Genomic DNA, 16,509 nt, shown 5'->3' on the forward strand with positions numbered 1-16,509 from the left:
AAGGGGTAAAATAATTATAAATGCCTTTTTTTTATTTGTTATTTTCAGGTATTTTATGCCTATTTTAGTTGCAAATTTTTAATCATCAAGCAGCTAAAATGGTTTGTTTTCTTCTTCTTTTCAGTTATTAAATGTAAAATTCAGTTGAAATGTAAGCAGGACTTAGCTGATATACATTTATACACAATAACTCAAAATTTCTACCAAGACAGTGAACCATGTGTTTCATTCACTCCGTCTTTCTCATCCTCCAAACTGTATCGATTAAAAAAACTACCAAAGACAGTTGAGTTCTCTCTGTTCTTACTGTAACACCAAAGGTGTTTAACCATCATTTACCCTTTACAGGAGAGGAATTTGACATTAAAGCCAAGTGTGTGATCAACGCCACCGGGCCATTCACAGACTCACTGAGGAAGATGGACAACCAGGAAAACACCAACATCTGCCAACCCAGCGCTGGTGTACACATCGTCATCCCCGGTTACTACAGGTACTTCGAAACACTCTCATTTATACATTTATATACAGCCAACCTCCTACCACACAGTATATTTTTTTTACCAGTCACAAAACCAGTCAGAATAAACATTTAACTGGATAAACTGTGCAAAAAAACCCCATCATTCTGCTCATTTTGCTGCATGTGTCATTTAAATGTATCAAAATAGGAACGCTAGTCTCATTTTCAGGCCTTTTTCCTGCTTTCCAACCTGCCTGTTTTTTTTTTACTCCTCTTCAGGTTTTTTGGTATTTCAAATGCATTAACTTGTAGATATTTATTCCTCCATGTTTTCTCATTCTTATGTGTAAATACTAAGCTGGCTAAATATTATCTGACCTATGCTTACATGCAAAGGACAATCTCCTCTGCTTAAGATACAGCGGAGCAATAGAGTGGTTTTGTTGAAGTCGGGGTTTTTTAAAGTTCAGCGAAGCTTATTGAGCGAAACCCGAGGGAGCGCAAGCCCTTTGAACAGCACCAGAAATGCCAACCACCTAATTCTCTTCCTCCCTTTCTCTCATCTTCCTCCTGCCTCTATCTGCCACCTCCCTCCTCTTCCTCTCCTTGTGTTTTCTCCTATTTTCCTCCTTTTTTAGTCCTCACCTACTCAATTTGTCGCCCTCCTCCTCCTCACCCTTTTTTTTTTCTCTTTTTTGTCCCCTCTACACCTCCTCTTCCTCACTACCCATTCATTCTTCTCTGATATGAACTGATTATCAACATGACACAGTAATAATATTAACGAAACCCCTTCTGTTAATACACTTATAATAACAATAATAAATCCTCTTCCTGCATTTTCTTTCCCACAGCCCTGACAATATGGGTTTGCTGGATCCGGCGACAAGCGACGGGCGTGTCATCTTCTTCCTGCCCTGGCAGAAGATGACCATCGCCGGGACGACCGACACGCCCACCAGCGTGACAGCCCACCCCATCCCGGGGGAGGACGACATCAACTTCATCCTGAGTGAGGTGCGCAACTACCTCAGCCCTGATGTAGAAGGTACTTGGAGTCCCCTTTTGTTTGATTTTGAGGAGCGTGCAGTCACTTAGAGGATTCTCTAAGTGTTTTTAGACAATTTTGTTCTTTTGAGTTCCTATTTTTTCTACTTTTTCTTCCTTTTTTTGTTTTTCTAACCATGCTGCTAAGTACTATTTCAGAAAATCCTTCCTGTTGCACCATAGGATTTTTTTTTTTTGTGCCAGAGGCAGAGTTTGTGGAAAAGCAAAGTCTAAAAACAAACATAAACTAAAGTAAAATTAAGTTTGCTTGTATAGTCAAATATCACATATTACAGTGTGAGAAGAAATTCAAGGAGAGATCCGCCCTTTATACTGTTATATTGAGTCAGTGTTGTTTTGGATATCTGTATTTTTTATATCATGTATTGTATGTGCATATATGGTTTTATGACTCACACAATTAGGATCAGCAAGTTGTTAAAATATCAGTTAGTTTGAACAGTTAGTAGAGATGTAAAGGCTGCATCTAATGATTATTTTCTTGATTAATTGATTATTCATGTAGTTCATAAAATGTCAAATTCCCAGAGCCCATGACTAATCTGATCATAGCCCAAAACCCAAAGATAATTGTTTTTTATTATCATAGAGAAGCATGAAAACCAGAAAATATTCATATTTGGGAAGTCATTTTTGCTCAAAAATAGCTTGAACCAATTACTTGATTATCAAAATTGTTGCCAATTAATTTTCTTAATTGACTAATGTTTGTAGCTCTGGTACAATGAGATTATTACCCAGCATTAGGGTAAATTACAGTCTGTTCAACACTAATGTATCCCAGTGAATAATTTCAATATCAGCTCTTTCACATCATTCTAACTCCAAGTTACCAAGAACCACCATTATTCTGGTTAAGCATAAATGTATGGATCTACAGTGGGGTCCACATTGAAAATGAACTGTTTCTAGGTCGGCAATCACATTTGTCAAATTTCGTTGAGTTTTATCCCTTCCATTGAAGTGTTCAGATGACACTCAGGTGGATTTGATCTTCTCATGAGAGGCTCGTTCAAGTGACTCAACTTGCAGCCAGTGTTTCACCTGTTATAAATATGGCTGCCTCAAGTTTCCAGCAAAGAAGTCAAAGTGTTACTCTAAACAAAGAGGGGCTGGACTGAAGGTTTCTAAGAGGGCAGTGCTTGGAACTCTGAAACGCTTTGCAGAAACTGGATCAGTTGTATCCAAAGCACGATCAGGTAGACCAAAAGTGACCACACCATCAGAAGATCAATACATCAAGCTTAGTTCCCTGAGAGATAGAAAAACAACTTCATCACACATACAGAATTTGCTAAATAAAGAACACAAGACTCCAATCAGCGAAAGTACTGTCAAAAGAAGGCTGTCTTGTAGTGGTCTCAGAGGACAAGCAGGAGTTTCTAAACCACTTCTCAGGAGGGGAAACAAGACCAAACGCTTGGGGTGGGCTAAGAAACACCGGCATTTCACAGTGGAGGACTGGAAAAAAGTCCCAGTTCAATCCAAGTTTGAGATTTATGGCAGTAACAGAAGGGTGTATGTAAGGAGAGGAATGCAGTGTATCAAACCAACAGTGAAACATGATGGTGGGATTATTCAAGTCTCGGGGTGTTTTGTCTGCTCTGAAGTTGGACGCCTGCACCGAATTGACTCCACCGTGACCAAGGAGAAGTAGCACTCCATTCTTCAGAGACATGCTAAACCCTCTGGTTTGCATCTTTGTGGAGAAGGATTCATACTGCAGCAGGATAACGACCCCAAACACGCCTCAAAGCTTTGCAAGAACTACTTGAAGACCAAAGAAGACCAAAGAAGTCCTGACTGTCATGGCCTTCCCTCCACAGTCACTTAACTTCAACCCATTGAACATTTATGGGGGCACTTGAAGACCGAGAAAGCCGAGCACTCTATGACATCACAAGAAGCTCTTTGGAACATTGTCAAATCATGCTGGGATAACATAGGTCATCAGGTTTTGCACAAATTTGTGGAGTCCATGCGATCTCATGCTGTCATTAAAGAAAAAGGGGGAAATACCAAATTCTAAGATGTTACTTACTACTTTTCACTCAAATTGTAAAGCTGATATTATCATTTGTAATGAAAAAATTGTATTACATTTGAAACAAATGCAAAATAGTCACTTTAAAGGGTCTACAGAAGTCCATGCATGTGTCCAGAGAGTAAAAATCTTTCTACAGAATGAATGAAGTTCTATCTTTTCTCATTATTTTGTCTTATTAAGGAAATACTTGGTATTCAAAGTGAAGTATCTTGGTTAGTTTGTGTCTGACCAAATGAAATGTATTTCTGTTGTCTGCAGTGCGTCGAGGAGACGTGTTGGCAGCATGGAGCGGTATCCGTCCCCTGGTGACGGACCCCAACTCTAAAGACACTCAGTCCATCTGCAGGAACCACATCGTCAGTGTCAGTGACAGCGGACTGGTCACCATTGCTGGTCAGTTGGTCTTTGTGCGTGTTTGAATATTTGAGAAGTAGCTGATGTGTCATATCTTTTAATCAGTCATAAATTTTGTGTGTGCGTCCAGGTGGGAAGTGGACTACCTACAGATCCATGGCTGAAGAGACCCTGGATGCAGCCATCAAATCACACGGACTCAAAGCCGAGCCTTGCAAGACTGTGGGTCTGATGCTGGAGGGGGCTAAGGGCTGGACGCCGACGCTCTACATCCGCCTGGTGCAGGACTACGGCTTGGAAAATGAGGTATGACACATTTATACATGATGAAAATGATTAAGTGGATGTTTTTTACACAGTCAGTAGATTTGAGTTTTAGTGTATTTGTCAAGCACAAATAACTTGCTGATTAAGTAACATCTGAACTGAAGTGAGGTAACAGGAGGAAGTACAGTAACTTCTTCCACTGACAGAAACAAATACGTTGCAGTTTCAATTAGAATCAGCCCTTTTCCTTCTTGAATCAACATGACTTCTGTTTTAACCGTGACCTGAGCTTGAATGATGATTAAAACATGAATGTTCATTGAGTTCTCTGTTAAGTTGCTTCATAGCTTCAACCATTTTTTTTGAGCAACAAAACAATTCCTCTTCTTCTCTTCATCTTTATCCGTTTTTTGTGTTAATGTGACTCACCTACAGTCGGGCCAGCTCCTAAATGTCACAGCACAAACCAGTCCTGACCTGCCATGTTCAGTACTGTTTATACTTTTACCATAAATTCTCAAATAGTGGCCTTTATTTACCTCAACTGCTGAAAGAGCTAGACCTTTTATTTTACCAACCCTGTATTCGGATCTGTTTTAACTGGCTGTTGATGCTGTTTGCTGCTTGTACAAGCTAGACACTTTGTCCAAGTTTATATCTGTTTTCTTGATTAATTCAAGTCAAATGTACATTTCCACTGCTTAAACTGTTTCCTCTTTTCAACAGAAATGCTATTTTCATTTACTAATTAATTCTAATTGCTTCTCCAAGCGGTGTTTTAAGCTGCTGTCGCACAGATGTTTCACATGCAGATGTTGAAAAGCTTTCCAGTGACTCCATCCCTTTTTCCTGGTATAGTTTTAATATGAAACACGTGCAGGACGTTTTATTGACAGTAGTTTAACTTCGCTCGAAAAGACGGCAAAGTAATTAGTGAATGAAAATAGTGTTTTTGTGAAATAGAAACTAAAAACTGCAGATTTTTTTTGTTGTACTGATGGATTTCATTCTCTAGAAATACACCCAATACCTGCAGACAGATCAAAACGTCATAAACTAACAAATATTCCATCCTGTTTTTCTTATTTTTATTTAAGTTGTGCACATTATCCTCAGTGTAAAATGAATGATATTCATATTCATTTTTTGTCTTTCCAGTTAGCTAATTTCCTCTCTGAAAAACTGATATATTGTCTTTGGCTCCGTCCATTTAGATTGAACTCCTAAAGGTGCCGGTGAAGTTATTTCTCTGTTCTGCACCGTACATTTTCAGCACAGTGAAGTAGACCCTTAACTACTGTACCAGCTGTACACAGGACCAGATATTACACCCACCCACCCACACACACACACTCATCTACAAACAAACCTGTAAAAGCAGCATGCTCGCATCGACACATTCGCAGCCTTCACCAGCAGCGGTGCAGCTGACATTAAAGCGGCTGCCGTAACAATGCTGACATTTCTACTACACAAAAGACTGGACACACACATTGTATGCTGTACAATTTATCAATGGCATTAAGTAAGGGCACATTGATTTACATCAGCCACACGTCATCTTTCCAATAATTAGCCTGTGCGTTTTCATTAAATCCAATAGAACATTGTTTCCTGAAGAAAAAGTACTCCTGCAGCAAGTGCCTACAGTATACTTACTCCTCATTAGAGGCGTTCGGAACCGGCTCCGCTGTTCTCGCGAATATTCCTAAAAGGTCACTGTTGATATTTGGACAGCGTTTGCCCTTTCACATGATCGGCAAGCCAACGATCTGAATAGCAAATAGCCCTCTTGCGTTCTGTAAACATGTGACACCTCATTGACAAAGTGGCGCTAACGCTTATCGTTTAGCTCCAATGAGATGAAATCGATCATGTGAATACCAGGAGCTGCCACAACAGTCTGCATTGTTCAACCTGTTGTGTTGGTGAATGTGTGCTTCAGACTTTAGGGCATCAAACTCATTACAATCCAGATATGTTCATTTTAAGCAACAGGAAGTTCATGGGCAAATATTAGCTTTTATTTTACCTTTTCATCTGTTACAGTTGTTAATGATTTATAATTTGGAGAATGCACATACAGCAAGTTTCATTGACAAAAGTTTTGTAGAGTTCAGTGATTTGTTCTCACAAATAAAGACTTTTATTTGACTGAAGGACGTGTCAAAACCAAATGCAGATTAACTTAGGAATCTGTAGTATTAGGAGATGGAAAAAGATTTGACTCTACATGATTTCCTCAGGGGATTTGTGGTAAGCCACCTGGCTCTTGACACATCCTGTCTTGTGAACAAGGTAGTAGATGATGCTGTAAACAAAAGCCACACTCATTAAAAAATATTGCAGTTGCTGTGTGAAATAGCACATCTGCTCTTCTTTTCCTTAAAACTTAATGTGTGTGTGTTTATGTTTGGTTTTAAGGCGAATTGGCCCGCCTTCTGCTCCTCTGTAAAATAATAAAACACTGTGGGAAACTCCGGTACTCTCTTTGTTTTGAGAGAATAGAATTTGCTGTTTACTCATTGATGAGCCAAGATGAAATAACTTGTCAAAGAAGGAGGTTGTAAAGGTGTTTTATGACCATTTATATGATGTTCATCTCTTTTTTTTTATCAATTAAGAGTAAATATTATGTATTGCTCTCATGTATACCTGCTATTGATAGTGGTTTATATTTCTCTTATCCAATTTATGGATCATAAATTCTGCTATATGAAGTTTTGCAGCTGTTTACTTAAAACTGACTGTACTGTACTGTACTGTCTTTTTCTCTGTGCACAGGTCGCTCAGCATCTGGCCTCAACGTACGGAGCAAAGGCGTTTGATGTCGCCAAGATGGCTCTGGTCACTGGGCAAAGATGGCCAATCGTAGGGAAAAGACTGGTGTCAGAGTTTCCTTACATTGAGGGCGAGGTAAACAATAGTCTTTCACTGAGGTTTAAGAGAAACAAAAGCCCCTTTTCACTCTGAAATGATGCGTCTCCTCTCTCAGGTGCTGTATGCGATCAAGGAGTACGCCTGCACGGCCATCGACGTCATCGCCCGGCGAACACGCCTGGGCTTCCTGAACGTGCAGGCAGCGGACGAAGCCCTGCCACGTATCGTGCAGATCATGGGGAAAGAGCTGGACTGGAGTCAGGAGCGGAAGACGGTACAATTTTAGGACTACTAATCATTTTATAAACACATGGTGATGGAAAACCAAGGTTTTTCTCGGAGCAAGTAGTTATTTTATGGAGTTTTATTGCACAGTTTGGTGTCATATTTTTCCTTGCCCCAGAAAACCTGTTGAGTTTACATAATGCTTTAATGCCTGCTGGGTTTTGAAGTATACAATGGAGAGGTCCACACCCTTTATCCCTTTAGAGGGCGAGCTCTCTGTGTGTATGTACGTGTGTGTACAGTATGAAAGAGATCAGGCGACGTGTGTAGTTAACGTGTGCATGAAAACTGAACTCTCACCTAATTTGAGCCCTCATTGTTAACCAGTTCAGGACGAGTCACATGTCATTCAGCAGCCCCGTAGAATAACCCATAAACAAGTCAGTCAGGTGTACGTCAAGTCATAAAAATAACTGAAAACATCTGCTAATTGAGTGAATAAATTAAACTAATTTACTTGTTTTACTAAAGTTTTAAATGATGTATAACAGCTGGTTGTAATTATCCAAATTATCTTGTCTTCTTTTGAGTTATTCTTGTTTTCTCTTGTTTTGTATTTTGATTTATTTACTGTATACGTGATCTTTTTGTGTGGGATAACAGCACAGTACCCCTCTTTTTTATTTCTCCCAGTCTTTTCTGTCAGTTTTTTTTAATCAAACTCAAAAAAATGATTCTTGTTAAGGCTCATTACAGTCTGCAATATCACAAAAAAGCTGATTTCTGACTCCTGTTCTTCCTCTCAGGCGGAGCTGGAAGCCGCTAAGAAGTTTTTATACCACGAGATGGGCTACAGGTCGCGCTCCGAGCAGCTGACCAAGACGTCTGAGATAAACCTGGACTACCAGGAAATAGTCAGGTAATTATTACACTTCCTTTTAAAGAACATTGTACTCCACAGTTCCTGAGTAAGTGAGTAAGTTGGCGGTTTGTCCAGCCATTACTGCGGTACAAAAATTAGCAGTAAACATATAATAATAACTTAGGTGAGATTTTATTTAGACAAATTATTACTTTAATGTTTATTTGTCCTTCAGTTAAAGCAGCTGTTGGATTATTACTGGTTATCAGGTCTTATTTTTCCTAAATGCTGTTAACTGTTCTTTATCTGGTTGACAGGTACAAGAAACGCTTCCATAAGTTTGACAAAGAGAGCAAAGGATTCATCACCACTGTCGACGTCCAGCAGGTTTTGGAAGTGAGTTTCTCTCTCAGTTTTGCTCTCTTCCATCATTTTCTTTCTTCTCTTCTTGTCTTTCTATCTGCCTTTCTTTCATCTCTGTTCACCTGTCTTCATTATGTTATTGATCCTCGGTCTTGTTTTTTCTTCTCTGCAGAGCATCAATGTCCACATTGATGAAAATGCGCTCCACGAAATCCTTAATGAGGTGGACCTCAACAAGAACGGACAAATTGAAATTGATGAATTCCTGCAGGTATGTAATATTCAGACAGAGATGTCAGACATCGAATAACTGATCATTTCCCATTTTAATTTCAGCCAATAACAATATTTTTCAAAGTATTTTAATATTTCAGTTTTCCACAAAAGTTGGAAGATTACCTGTAAAATGTATAAAACAAGTTGATTTTTAATATCTGCTCCCTTCAGTCATCACACCAGCTTTTACTTTAAGGAATAAGTAAAGAGATGTAGTTGAAGTAATGTTATCTATTTCTAATAAGCTGACAGATATAGCATGGAAATCTGAGAAACAATCAAACTAATAATCTATTTTTTATGTATGACTAAGTGCTAAAAACCTTTTCTTTTCCTAGAATAGACACCAGTGAGATTATATCAGCTTGTTTTCAATAGAAATAAACCTTTTTAAGTCATTTTCTAGAAATGAATAAGGCACCGCACAAGAACCAAGAGAAATGAAACTTGATTTCTTGATTCAAACAGCGGAAACAGGCTGAAATATTCTCACTGCACTGACAATGTTTCACTAGTTTTAAGAAAATAACACCTTAAGGACTCAATGACAGTCAAAACAAACTTTTAAAAGGAAGGAATATTTTGCAGTGAAGACAAATCCAAGAAAGAAAGAATCCAAAAACGGCAGTAAAAGTAACGTTATGCACTGCGGTACGTGTGTGTGGCTTCGTCTGATGAGAGCGTCCATTAATGCCTAACACTCCTGTCAGAGCCTGCCCTCCTGAAACCAGCAGAACAAACATGCTGGATAATAGAAGCTCGGGGGAACGCATCGCTATTTCGCCACCTTTGTTTGCCATTTTAATTTTTTTTCCCCCCGTTTCTACCCTTTTTTTAAGGTTCCAATTTGTAGGACTATTGATATTTATGGATACGTGTCTTCATATTGTGGATATTTATTTACAGTCTGAGGTAAAAGTGACATTAAAAACATCTAAGAGTAAAACCGATCAAGAGAGAAATCATTCTCTTGTCTGCTGTATTCTGTTGTTTTTAGTATTATTTCCTAGATAAATACAACATATTCCTCCTCGTACCTTCCACAGAGTCTTAACTGGTCATTAAAGCTGGAACACAAATGATCTCCCAGTTTAAAAAAAAGTCATTTGTTCACCTGAGATGTGAGAACAGTGGATATCCGCCCTGCAAACAGAAGGTGTAGAGTCTTGACTCCACAACCAGCAGGTTCCACCAGACGAAGCTAATTAGAAATGAGAATCTCTGTCAGCGACTTCCGTAATGAGGGCTGAAGTGCGTGTGGGTCTCCCGTTGTCCGTCCGCCCGCTAAATTACTTTCTCACTTGAGTCCAGAAAAGAGTCGTTATGGGAGAGCTTGATGACATTTGATGATTTAGTCTTCATTAGCACATCTGGCTTCTCGGCTGTGCGGTGACTTCCGGAGCCGAGGAAACAAGCTCGTCATACACATTTTTAGTCAGTGTATCTTTAAATGAGAACCCTTTTTTGTTGTTGTTGTTGTTGTTGTTGTCCCCCTGTGTAACAAAATATGATTCTATCTGTCAGTAAAATATGACGGAGTTAATCATCCATGTCATGTTCGTTTGTGCTTGTATGTATATCTGACCTGCACGTGGACGACTAACAGCTAGTAACTGATATAATCTTACTGTAACTCGCATGATCCCTACAACAAAACATGTTACCGACTACAAAACACTCAAAACTTTTATAAGTCAGGTTGTATATTTTATTTTATTGTCATTACTTTCATGAAAAGACCAAAACCAGAGACTTGATCCGACTAACAAGTATTGTTTATGTATCAAAAGCCTGATAAAGTATCTTATTCCTCTTTGCTGTAGAGCTCCACTGTTCAAAACACATCCTCTTCATCACTGTGAACACATACACCATCCTGCTGCAAGAAATACTCACCAGAGCACCGAATGTGTATTAATCCATGGTAGAAAATAGTCCCCTCCTTTATTTATTTTATGTAGCTTCTATTGAGGTTGTAAACCTGTTTTGCAAGGGAGACCTGGTCTGGACAAAATATTACAAAGTCAAGCAACGGATAACATAAAAAACCAGATAATGATACTAAAATGAGGCTCAGAGTAGGCTAAGAGTCAGTGACAGTGAGCTTTAACCGAAGTGCTGGTTTGATGGTCAAACAGCGTCTGAAACCTCGTCCCGCCGCACCTTTCTGATGTTGAAATTCGGGGGGCCTGCATCAGACAAGTAGCCATGTGTACAGCTGAGTGTGACACTAAGAAGGTTCAAAAGCATTCAGGGCAGACTCAGGCCCTGAATTTTGACCTGCAGGGAGCATTTGTACATACATTCACCTCAAGTTTTGGAACTCTGATCAGGTTTAACATAAACATCTGACATTATAACAGTATAGAAATGACAGGAAATCACCGTCTCCTTTAAATCCTCACTAATAATGAATAGATTAGTGCCACAGACAGAGTAGGGACGTCTAAAAGTATTGAGAGACAGACTAACACATTGTTGGTTTTTGGTGTTTTCATGGGATTTAACAAGAGGAAAAATACAAAATAACGCCAGCCTTATCCGTTTAAAAACTGTTAGATTCACTCTTGAACCCAACACAGTTTTTCTCTTGATCTCCTGCCAGAATCTGATTCGGTCAATCAGACAAATTCAAAGAATCTTACTCGAAAGGGGATGGAAATAACGATGTGCTATTTGCAGCACCGCTTGCTAATAAAATGGCTCGATATCCATGTAAAACATCTCGCCTTGTCCGGCTTTAACACATAAAAAAAGACAGTTGGTGTTGGTTTCATTTTCTTCCTCTCGAACTCGGGGACGTGACGGTGATCGGACAGCTCTAAAACCTTTCACTGGGTGGCAGCGTGGTATTTTCATCGTTGTAGCAGATAATTACTTCTACCTTAACCACTACCTTGGAAAAGCAGCTCCGTTGTCACCGAGCCCTCGTCCGTTTGACAAGTTAACCTTTCCCACTGTATGCAACACACCATGTACCATGTTCTCTGCCATTTCCTGTGTAGCTGATGAGCGCGGTGAAGAAGGGACAAGTGTCGGACAGCCGTCTGGCCATTCTGATGAAAACGGCGGAGGAAACTCTGGATATGAGAGGGCCTGTGACGGTGGACCGCAGCGGGGGCGGAGTCTGAGCCGGAGAATATCAGGGATGCCAAGAAAACCTTCAGCTATAGTTTGTTTTTGTTTTTTTTAAGGTGGTGATGACAAAAAAAAAAAAATGTCTCATGCAAATGACGTTATTTGAATGACAATAATGCAATCAAGGACGCGGCGGGATGAATTTGGCCAAATCAAGTGCAGATCAGCATCACTCCTGAGTGTGTTTTGGGTGAAATAGTATCTAATGATTGACTGAGATTTGTTTTTCACAAAGTCAGACTGTAGGTCTGTCTGTGTTTGTCTGTGTTTGTGTGTTTGTGTGTGTGTTTTGTCTTTTGTCCTGATCAGTTTTCAACATCTGGTGCCTCTGATATTACACAGCACACAAAGTATCTGTTTTATACTGTCTTTTAAACAAAACCTTCAATATTTTAATCATCACATGATCTTTGTAGTCTCTTCAACACTCCTTTTTTTAAAACTTTGCTTACGTTCATTTGTAACATTATCGACACTGATTGTTGTGTAAATACTGTCCTCAATGCGATGCAGCTTATTCAAATGGCAACTGATTATTTGGTTATGCTTTATTTTACAGGTCCATAATTTTATAACAGTTTCTTAGAAAATTTCCTGGAAATGTGGTGCTAATTTTAGGGAAAATAGAGACAATTAGCACGTTTCTATTTAACTAAACGTAATTGCTAACATAACCAAAAGAGTGGAAATTTTGACACACCTTTCACTTAAAAGTGAATGCACATATACAGCACTGAGATCTTCTTAACAAGTAACTTTTATTTGTTTACAGTATTTAAATGCAAACTGCAACATATTGTAAAAATTATTTGGTATGAAAAGGAAGCTTCATACACTTTGATCACTCAAATCGAGCAGCGACAACTCATCATATTCATCTTCATTTAATGAATTTGCACTTTTATCATGAAATAGCAAATGGCCTACACAAGTTAGAATAAAAAGAAAAGAGAAGATGTGGAAACTGAAAACACAACATCAGTAATTTGGCGTTTCTGAAAGCCTCCGACATTCATCACTGTGATTATAGCTGTCTGAACAATTGCGCTTATTTCCAGGAAACTTCCTTGAAAATTATTAAGAAATCACAGAACCCTTAAAATAAAGCATTACCAAGCATTTTAATGTGTTCTTTCTGATCTTAGCACGTTACAAGCTCTAGTCAGGTAATATTTAACGACTCTTAAAGCACTCTGAGATGTTTCTCAAGCACTTCTACGCTGCCTGTTCTCAGCCCGGAAGAGTTATTATAGAGTATATTTTAGGGTGAAAGTTGCTCTGGGATTATCTTACAGCTTGAAGGCGCACATCTTCTTGTCTACTGTGTGTTTTTTCCATCTATTGCACTACAAGCAAACTACTGATACTGAGGTTTACATGACAAGGTTTCCAGCTTTAGCGTTACTGTTGCTTTTAAATCACAGCTTTTGTTCTCTTCTGTCCATATATATTTTTAAAAATTATTTATTCCTTTTTCTCTTTGTATATATACACGACTACATTTAAGGAGATTATAGATTTAAATATATTGCAAAGGGAAGTGTAAAAACAGGATATGTGTGAGTTATTTTTATTAAGTGGAATTGCATGCTACATATTAACCCTATTCTCTAAATGATGTAAACAACTTAGTCTTTTATTTCTGCACTTGTGGTCGAGAGTGAGATCATAAATGCTGTATTAACGCACACCATTATGTCAGCAGAAAAACTGATATAATCCTGCATGCTGTTAGCTGGTGTTTTATGTGACAAAGATAAGATTTTAATCCAGCATGGACATTTATCTTCACATCATAGCATGCTTTATGTTCAGCGTTTGGTGATTTTTAGGGGTTGAATGGAAATGAATGTATGATATGTGCCTTGATGTGCCTAGAATATGACACTCAACCATTTGCCCTCTTATTCACAACTCCACATGTTTTACAAATACAGGAAATAATGTTGAGAATGAAGATATTTATATATCTGTTATTACATAAGGAATAGTATTTAAACTCTACCGTATATTTCACTGTGTAAAAACGGGGGCCTGTTGCAAAGGTCGAGCCGCCATGTTGGAGGAGTTTGACTGAAATGGGCCAAGACTGGTATTTTTAGTTTGGTTATTTGACGTGTGTGTCAGTTAAAAAGGACACATATTTCATTTTTTAGGGCTGGGTATCGAACACCAATGTTTTTTAACCGAAAGCTGGCGTCATATTTTTTAACTTCTTCACTGTTTCTTTGATTAGATAGATCCTGATTTAGATAAAAATGTTGCCAGTTTCAGGCTTTTTTATTCTGGCAAACTTAAGACAACATTGAAAGGTCCTATGTGGAGTTTTAGACCACTAGTGGCCATATGGAGCCATGTTTTTATTTTGTTTGTATTGCGATATAGTTTCACACTATTCCACTGATTTACAGTTGGTACCAAATTTATTTGAAGACCCATACAGATTTAAAATAGTTACAATCATCAAGGATTAAATCACAAAAAAGCCAAAAAGCTGCATTTCCATTGTGGAAACAAAGGCAGATCAGAAGACGAAGGCTGCAAGCTGTTTTAACAATCGCCTTTGTAAATGTTTTTTGACAAAGGAAAATTCTCCACAGGGTTCCTTTAACATTAAAGGACTTGGGCCTCTTTAATTAAATGGATTAAAGGTGATATTCTTCTAAGTATCAAAAAAGTCAAGAAGTCAAAATATGTGTATTGTCGATGCTGAAACTCAGGTATCATGTTGAAACCAGTATCAAAAAATGATACCTAGTCCTATTATTTAGATTTTGTGTACTGTGCCAGTTTAGAAAACCATTTGAAACAGCAGTCAGACCATTATAAACACTAAAATTCCTCAAGAGTCCCATATAATGAAATTATTTTATTGTTGGGAACCTGTTTGTTTTTTTTTTTTAAAATGATGGAAAGTGGGTTTTTTTATTCCTCCAACACAGCGGTGCGTCCATCCTCGCTCTTCCTCCTCACAGGCCCCTGTTGAAGGTTTTATATTGTGAAAGACAGTGTGTGTGTGTGTGTGTGTGTGTGTGTGTGATTGTGTGCAGACTGTACTTCTTTATTGCCTTCATATTTTGATTTACATTTAGTACTAATTCAGTTCAGCTATTGACACTTTCTTTGGACTTTCTTATGCAGTGAACAGAATCATTCCATACTTTAGGTTTCCCTCCCATGAACCAACACTGTAACTGTTATTGAAGTGTGTGTATCAGTGTGTCGTCACTCGGGGGTTCGGCTACAATACCTTGACAACTGAGGACTTCAAACTGCCAATGCCGGCCCATCAAGAATAGCTTATGGGCAGCACAACTTAAATCCACATCCTGATGTTTGATTGTCTTCTTCGGATGAAATTACAGCTTTATCCAGGCTCAAAGAGAATCATATTCCTTTTTTTTTCCACCAAAACTGTAAGAATACTATGTCAGTCTTCAGGAGAAAAAAAAACAACGCAATTATCTAATTAAATGTATCTGGTTGCTTGCAAAGCTTTGTGGGGTTTTTGTGTTTCTTCTGTGAACATAATTCATACTGGGCGTCCATGCGGGTGAGAGAATGGATATGACAGCCTGTGAATGGGGGAAAAAAAAACCTGGACGATATGAAAAGGTCTCTTTTAAAATTTTATTTGCTTTTTAATTGGATGTTAATTCAGGTCAGAAGACTGTAAAATGTAACTTTTCAAAATCCAGATGATAACATAAAGGCGTCACTTATTTCTAGTGCTGAAATGAGTTAATTCTTATACTCATAGTCAATTAAAAGACAATTAATCACCTTTTTTGATATTTTATTGTCCTTGAATTCATCAAGTAAAGAAGGCAAACATTTGTGAGTTCCAGCTTCTGAAAATGTGACAATTTGCTGCTTTTCTCTTTTTTATATCATAGTAAATTGAGTGATTTGGGGTTTTGGACTGTTGGTTGGACAAAACGAGTAATTTGAAGGCATCACCTTGGACTGTGGAAAGGGCGTTTTTCACACTTTTCATTTTGACATAATTTGATAGAGTAATTTGAAAAATGTTTGCCAAATTATACTGAAATTATATGCTTATTGATTTGTTATACAACTGCAATGTGTGTGACTTTTTTTTTTACATAGATTAATATCTGTAAGATGAAGGTTTAGTTAGTTCTCAAATAGTTTGATTAATGGAATAGTACATAACCTCCTGCATAAAACCATGTGTCATTTTTACACCTTGTTTTTTGTAAAGATTAAACAAACAGTAGGCTGGTAGGCAGATTTTGCTGCCTTTGGACAGTCAGGCTAGTATTTTTTCACCTGTTTTTAGTCTTTATACTAAGATAAGCTAATAATCTTTTGCTGACTTCTATTGTTTAGTGTGAAAAACAGTAACAACTAAATTAACTTGTGGATATTTTTAGCAAAGAAGTAACAGTTTATCTACAATATGTATAATGTTGCAGGTGGAGCACAGAAGGATTTTGTTTCCTGTCAAGTGTTACCTGTCTGCCTGTAATTGTAAAACATCAGGTCAGGTTGCACCTGGCCAAAATGTCCTCACTGAAATAGGTCTTCTGACAAGGATAGAGG

The 16,509-nt window shown here is 38.2% G+C and overlaps 1 protein-coding gene across 2 annotated transcripts in view; it reads left to right on the forward strand.

Moving 5' to 3' along the window:
* The window catches only part of gpd2 (glycerol-3-phosphate dehydrogenase 2 (mitochondrial)), a 28,557-nt gene extending 13,120 nt beyond the window's left edge, over positions 1-15,437 (forward strand). For both annotated transcript variants that reach the window (XM_042404886.1, XM_042404887.1), the window contains 10 exons: positions 349-493; positions 1,318-1,511; positions 3,837-3,971; positions 4,063-4,238; positions 6,984-7,115; positions 7,195-7,353; positions 8,111-8,223; positions 8,484-8,562; positions 8,702-8,800; positions 11,811-15,437. In XM_042404886.1, coding sequence (XP_042260820.1) covers positions 349-493; positions 1,318-1,511; positions 3,837-3,971; positions 4,063-4,238; positions 6,984-7,115; positions 7,195-7,353; positions 8,111-8,223; positions 8,484-8,562; positions 8,702-8,800; positions 11,811-11,936 — 1,358 coding nt within the window. In that variant the 3' untranslated portion in view covers positions 11,937-15,437. The remainder of the gene's footprint in view (positions 1-348; positions 494-1,317; positions 1,512-3,836; positions 3,972-4,062; positions 4,239-6,983; positions 7,116-7,194; positions 7,354-8,110; positions 8,224-8,483; positions 8,563-8,701; positions 8,801-11,810) is intronic.
* Positions 15,438-16,509: the final 1,072 nt, after the last annotated feature.

The sequence above is a fragment of the Thunnus maccoyii genome, chromosome 24 (assembly GCF_910596095.1).
Source record: "Thunnus maccoyii chromosome 24, fThuMac1.1, whole genome shotgun sequence".
NCBI lineage: Eukaryota > Metazoa > Chordata > Actinopteri > Scombriformes > Scombridae > Thunnus > Thunnus maccoyii.